Below are 7,026 nucleotides of genomic sequence, written 5' to 3' on the forward strand. Positions count from 1 at the left end.
AGGTGTCTACCTTTAATCATCATGTCTTTGTAGGACATGATACAAATCTAATTTAGGAGCAAAAAGTTCAGCGAGATAGGTAAGCCTATCTGTTTCTCAATGAAGTCTTTGACTATGACGTAACACGAGTGCAGGTTCAGTCTCCATAGCTTGCTTATTGGATACAACATCAGTTGTTCTCACCGGGTTTTCTTCCAAAACCTTGAAAAGAACTATTTTAGTCTCGACATCGTCCTTAAGAAACGAAGCATCTCTACTAGTAAAGACTCTCTTCTCTGCCAGGTTGATGATTATAATACTCATTCATTTTTGTTGGATAGCCTAATGCAATAGTAGTGTATAGTCCGTGCTTGTAGCTTGTCAAGATTATTCTTTTTTAACTTGAGCTTGACATCTCCAAATCATCATATGTTCTAACCTAGGTTTTGTCAGGCCTATAGTTCAAATGGTGTTTCAGATGCTACTTTTGTTGTTTCAATGGCATATCCCCTAAAATGAAGGAGATTAACATAGATCATCATGGACCTCACCATGCCCAATAAGGTAGTTTCTCCTCTCGGCAACATTTTGTTTAGGAGCATCTGGTGTTGTCTGTTGAGCTAAAACTCCATTTTTCTTTAGATAATCCTTAAAAGGAGATGATCACTATTCTCCATCATGATATCCATTTGACTAACTTGATACTGAAATTCTTTGAATTCATCTAAAACCTCACAGAAAGCCTCATACTTTATGTGGATTAGGTACAAGTAATCGAATCATGACTAGTCGATTATGAAGGTTAGAGCTATTCATAAACTCCTCATGCTTTCGCATACAAAGGCCTTCATTCATCATAATGAATCAACTGAAGAAGTTATGTGGCCCTTTCAGAAATGCCTTGGGATAAGGCTTAGTAATTTTTACTTGCAAACAGGCATCACAGGTAGGTAAAGATTCAACGGTTACATCGGCTAACGACCGACCTTTCTTAGCATCAACCATTACCAAGCTGGATGGTTGTACCAGAGAAATATTGCTGGAAGTACTCAAATTAGAACAAGGAGTAGTGTATATCAAGAATAGACCAGCAACCGTCATTCCAAAAGTTAATTGTTTCCTAAATAGTAGTACCTAAACCAAATAGAAATGGATAACTGAGTTTGGAAGGTTTAGAAACGTAAATAAAATTCCATTCAAACTTCTGAATTGTAGAGACAGTCTTCCAACTCTATAGATTTTCCTCCTTCCAGCTCTAGTATAAATGCTCCTGCTAATACCGTGGTTCTGGCTTCCGACCCATCTACGAGCAGCTCTTCTCCTCATATGGTTTTCTAATTGTTTTCAACTCCAGTGTCAAGGGACCAGGTGTTAGAAGGTCCGTTCGTTAGATTGGATTTGCAAACTAAAATTTTGGTTCTAATGAGGAAATTAGCATTACCTGCACTGTTCTTGGAGTTCATCTTTGCTTTGAGGAAGGAACATTCATTTTTGAAATGGCCAAGTCTTTTACAAAAGAAATACAAACCATTTCTTTTGGAATTCTTTCCAGTGGTTCCTTGTACCTATTGGCTTGTTGGGTTATCATTCTTAGAGGTATGGTTAGAACCTTCTTTCCTGAATTTCCTCTTCCAACTTCTACAGTTCTACTCTTAGGTTTCAATCTGGAATGATCCTCAGTCAGATAAAACGACCACTGGGTACCAACTTCTACTTTCTTTCTTTTTTTGAAAGATAACACACTTCAATTAAGATAGAAGAAAAGAGCAAAAGAGAGGGAACAATACAAGCCTGCCGAGATAGCAGACAGCAAGAAAGAAAAGAAAAGCAGAAAAGAAATAAAAGAAACAAAAACAAAAAGGATTGGAGAAAAAACCCCCAAAAACAACAAAACCCAAAGACAAAGAAAGACAGAGAAAAAGGAAACCCAGAAAAAAAAACTAAGTCCCCAAGAACTGCAGACCACAATCTCTGAGCTTGTCATCAATGGAAGCCCACTCAATTAAACTGCGCTTGGCCCTGGACGCAACCACCTGAGCAAAATTGGAAGAATCAGTAAAGCATCTCCTGTTTCTTTCTTCCCAAACAGACCACCAAATTGCTAGAATAGCCATCCTCCAAAGATGAGTAAAATACTTGTTGCAATCCACCCCGTTCCATGCAAGGATAAGGAGATCGACCGAATTGGGAAAGACCCAAGACATGTTGAAGCGCAAAAGAAGATCCGGCCAAATTTCTGAAATGAAGGGGCAGTGAAGCAACAGGTGGTTGACATATTCCTCGTCACGCATACAGCAAAGGCATATGTTTGTTAAAACCATACCTCTTTTCCTGAGGTTGTCGATTGTAAGAATCTTCTTTTTGCAGACAAGCCAAGTAAAAGCCGACAACTTAGGAGGAACGGGATATTTCCAGCAGAAATGAGGAGTGTACTTGATAGAGGCAGATCTGCTATTGATAAGGAAATTGTATAGGGATCGAACTGAGAAGATGCTGGATTTTTCCAAATTCCAAATAATGGAGTCGGATTCAGAATGCACCGGGAGAGAGGCATGGATGAAAAGCATCATCTCCGAATACTCGTCTATTTCCTAGTCGTTCAGATTGCGTCTGCATTTAATTTTCCAAAGCATTTCCTTCGGTGATAGTGCCACAGTTAGCCACGAGAATGTCTTTAACAGGCGAGAGACTGAAGATGTGAGGAAACTTGTCCTTCAGCGGCTGACTTCCAAGCCAAGGATCCAACCAGAAACGGACTCTCTCCCCATTGCCCAAAGCGAAAGTGATATTACTAATAACGATCTTTTTCATTTTCGAAATCCCCTTCCAAATACTTGAAGCATTACCCGTGGCGACGTCTTTAGTCCACCAACCATTTTGTGAGCTACCGTATTCGCCCTTGATGATAGGATTCCACAGATTCCCGCTTTCCGATCCCAACCTCCATATCCACTTACCGAGGAGATCTTGATTCATGACTTTTAAATCTTTTATCCCAGCACCTCCAATACGAATCTGGCTGCACACTTCCTTACAATTGCCGAGGTGGAATTGCTTCTTATTCTCCTTTCCATGCCACAGGAAATCCCTCCTAATCTTATCTAACGAAGACAGCACAACAGGCGGACATCTGAAAAGAGACAAAATAAATAAGCATGTTGGAAAGGGCTGACTTAATGAGGGTCATCCTGTCAGCCAGAGACAAGTATCTGCATCTCCATCTGGCTAAGAAGGATTGAAATCTGGTCACAATCTTGCTCCAAAGGGCCTGAGGAGGGATGCCAGTGCATAACGGAAGGCCCACGAACGAAGACGGAAGCGAGCCCACTGCACAATCCAGAATCCCTGCCAAAATAGCCGAATCTTCACTGTCCAAATTGACTCCAAAAAACTTCTATTTGGCGAGATTAACGCGCATGCCCGACACGACCTCGAAGCAACGAATAGTGGTGCGAAGGTTGAAAATATTTTCAGCATCGGCTTCAGAGAAAATGAGAGTATCGTCGGTGAACTGAAGATGAGTGATGGGTAAATGAAGTCCCTTCATAGAAATACCCCTGAGAATACTTTCCTGCTGACCTCTTAATAGCATTTGCGAGAAAGCTTCCCCACTGATGAGGAAAAGAAAGGGAGAGAGGGGATCCCCCTAAAGAATCCTTTTGGGGAGCCGTTTAGAAGGACAGAGTAGTGGGCCGAATTCAAACATTCACACATCTACGAACACCATTTACTACCAAAACCCATTTTCTTCATCATGTATTGTAGGAACTTCCAATCGACATGGTCATAGGTTTTTTCGATGTCCAATTTAAACATCACTCTTCTGACCAGATCTTTAAATGGAGTGCAGACATTCATTAGCTATCAACGAGCAATCGATGATCTGTCTACCGGCTATGAACGCATGTTGGTTAGCAGAGATGATGCTCCCCATGACTTTCCTGAGTCTGATAAACAGAACCTTAGCAAGAATTTTATATAAACTCCCCACAAGGTTGATCGGTCTGAAGTCTTGGATCTCGACAGCCCCTGAGGCCTTAGGAATAAGGGCTATAAAGGTAGCCCCCAGGTTCCTAGATAATTTGCCTCGACTGAAAAATTCCGTAAAAAATTCCATAATGTCCTTTTGAAGGAGATTCCAAAACTCCTGGTAAAATTTGATTGGGAATCCGTCAGGGCCGGGCGCTTTGTCCCCCTCCATGGAATCGATGGCGAGCTTCACTTCATCTATAGAGAAAGGGGTTTCAAGGAACGCTGCTTCAACCTTAGAGAGAGTAGCCATGGGCAGCCCATCCAAACGAGGTCTGTTCCAACATTCTTCCTGTAGCCGATCTCTGAAATGGGCGATAGCTTCCTTTGTGATAGTCTCTTGGTCTTCCGTTGTCTTCCCGTTGACGATAATGCTTCTGATCTGGTTGCTTCTGGCCCACATGTTGGCAATGCTGTGAAAATAAGCTGTATTTTTATCCCCTTCCTTGAGCCATTTTATCCTAGATTTTAGGCACCAACATTGTTGATGCTAGGCTGTTTCGGCGACAGATTTTGGGGAGAAACTTTGAACAGATGTGGACTGATCATGGCTGCAATGTTAGCGCTAGGTTTGGGGCAGGTTATGGGCAGCCATCTGGGACAGATTTATGGCCTGGATTGTAGGCTCAAACTGGAGAGATTTCTGGACAGATGTAGCATATTTAATGTTGTCGGGTAAGGCAATTGGATTATTATGGCATTGGATTGAGCATAATTCTTGGGACCATGTTTGGGCAGAATGGAATTATAGTTCAGGCTGGATCTAACAGTTAGATTTGGGTACATTTAGGGGCTTTTTTGGAGGTTTGTGTAGTTAGAAATTGCTCTAGGACAAGGCTGAAAATCATACTAATTTTGGAGGACTTTGTTTTGCAACGATTTCGGTCTTTTTGCATGCTGGATTACTTTGCATAGATTGCCACAATTTGATAGGGGTAGAGGACTGTTTTAACGTTCTGGTTTAGTTTACAAACTGTTTAGAAATGCTTTTAGAGCTTGGGGATGTTATAGGGTTTAGAAATAGGTTTTGGGGCTATGTAGGGGCTGCTGTGGGTTTCATGGGACTAAGGCTTTAGTGTTTGGGAATTAAAGTATTTGGGCACTGGAAATGGAATTTTGGTTAAGATTAGTATATGAGAAATTCTGGTTGAGCTTTGGTAAATTTAGGTTTTGGGGCTAGATAGGGATTGTAGTTAGGAGAAGTGTTTTCATGACTATAACGCCCTTAAAATTGGGGGTCGTGCATACGCTTGGCTCCCAAGTTCCCAGGTATCACTTATAACAAATTTTACTAATTTGCGTTTAATCAGGCTTAAAATGCGCACCGTGGAATTCCTTAGAACATGAAGTACAATCACAATTAGTCTACTGAAATGTAAGAGGTCAACATATACAGGTCTAAAAGAATATAAAAGGGTCGCGCAAGGCGTTGCCCAACAAAATTATAAAAATATGTCCAAAAAGAATGATAAGTTGAATTCACCACTCAGCGATCCACAATAGGCTGCTAATCTATGGCGAACCGCCCATCAACTGGAAGTAGGACAGCTCATCCTCCTCGTCAATGCCAGCACTGCTTGGCTCCTCAAACTCATCGCTACCTACAGCTACTAAAGAGTCTGGTTGGTGTTTTAAAACACCGTCCTAGAGTGAGAGTGAGTAATCAACTCAGTGGGTGCTATTAGTCTTAAGTCGTAACAAACATCAATTATATTATGAATTTAATGAAAGACAATCATTCAGAAATACCTAACTAATCTTGTTAATGCATATGCATGATAGATGATATGATGCATGCCCTCGCCACAACACTCCCTCGAGCGACTCCATCTAACGATCGCATATGACCAACACTCCCTCAGAGCGACCTCAACGCCAAGTCACCAACCTAGCTAGTGCGATGCGATAACAATGTTAGCCAAGTTCTTAGTTAATTCCATTCATCCAGCAGGTTAGGAAAACTGATACACCCCACGTATCAATGCCCTCAACTAGTTGCGATGCCAAGGCCCCTAATATGCGAGGCTAGGGCACCGCGATCCTTGATCCCGTCAGGTTCCCCATCCCCGACTTCAAGCACATGGAGAGTGCTGAGAACTGGGATCGCTCGCGGTCACTACGGGGAGGTTCGTCACCCCAACGGAGGCTGACAACTCGAACATAGTGTCACATTCCACCATGCCAGCCCACAAGGTGGTGGATCGGCTTCACGTGGTTATCGATGTGTTACAACAGTTGTAGGGTATTTCAGGTTCCATACATGTATGAGCAAATAGGGTTAACAAATAAGGTTGGTCAGCCAGTAGGCTAGACCGCATGAGTTCAGGTAAGTACGTGACGGACGACATCGGGTACGAGCGATCCATGTAGTCTAACTACTGTCGCCCACACGCACTCACCCAAATCCATGGGTTTATCCTCAAGACGGTCCTACCAACGGGGTCGCCTTCGCTCTCCTCGTATTCCTGACCAACCCAAGGGTTTGGGTGGTGATCCATAACATGCCAACTAACAGGGTTATCAACTAGCAAAATCATTATCATGTTCACATACATCTCAACATATGATTCAAATACTTCTAACGAAAAAGCTACAACATCATGAATAAGGTGCATGTGAGTGGTGTGGATTAGGGAGGAAGTTAAGCACTTCCTACACCTCACGGGATCAAATACACAAGAGTAATGAATCATACACACTAGGAAGAAATACATATGAGAGGAATCAAACAAACATGAGCATGTAATTATCCATATACCAAATCATGTGAGAGGCAAGATCAACATTAAATGAAAACTAAACATGCAAATCCACATAATTCCAACAACATACCATTCCTAGGTTTCCTCTAGATTTTTCAATACAACATCCCAAGCAAACAAAATCATTAAACTCATACTATAATTGGTGCTAGGCCACCTAAGGATAATAGTCTGCACCTATAAATCGTTAAGATCTTGGAAACGACCTAGGAGGGTGGATTTGGGGTCGATCGGCCGGAATCCCTAAAGCACACAT

General features: G+C 42.0%; 1 protein-coding gene across 1 annotated transcript; it reads right to left on the reverse strand.

Annotated features, from left to right (window-relative positions):
- Window positions 1-1,919: 1,919 nt before the first annotated feature.
- LOC131230536 (uncharacterized) lies at window positions 1,920-2,549 on the reverse strand. Its single transcript, XM_058226445.1, has one exon. It carries the CDS (start codon window positions 2,547-2,549, stop codon window positions 1,920-1,922), a length of 630 nt encoding a protein of 209 aa, XP_058082428.1.
- Between the last annotated feature and the right edge of the window lie 4,477 nt (window positions 2,550-7,026).

Source organism: Magnolia sinica, chromosome 17 (genome assembly GCF_029962835.1).
Source record: "Magnolia sinica isolate HGM2019 chromosome 17, MsV1, whole genome shotgun sequence".
Lineage (NCBI taxonomy): Eukaryota > Viridiplantae > Streptophyta > Magnoliopsida > Magnoliales > Magnoliaceae > Magnolia > Magnolia sinica.

What these genes read in the sequence shown, in the direction of transcription:
- LOC131230536 (XM_058226445.1), bottom strand. Translation starts at nt 2,549, where the DNA reads ATGATGCTTTTCATCCATGCCTCTCTCCCGGTGCATTCTGAATCCGAC.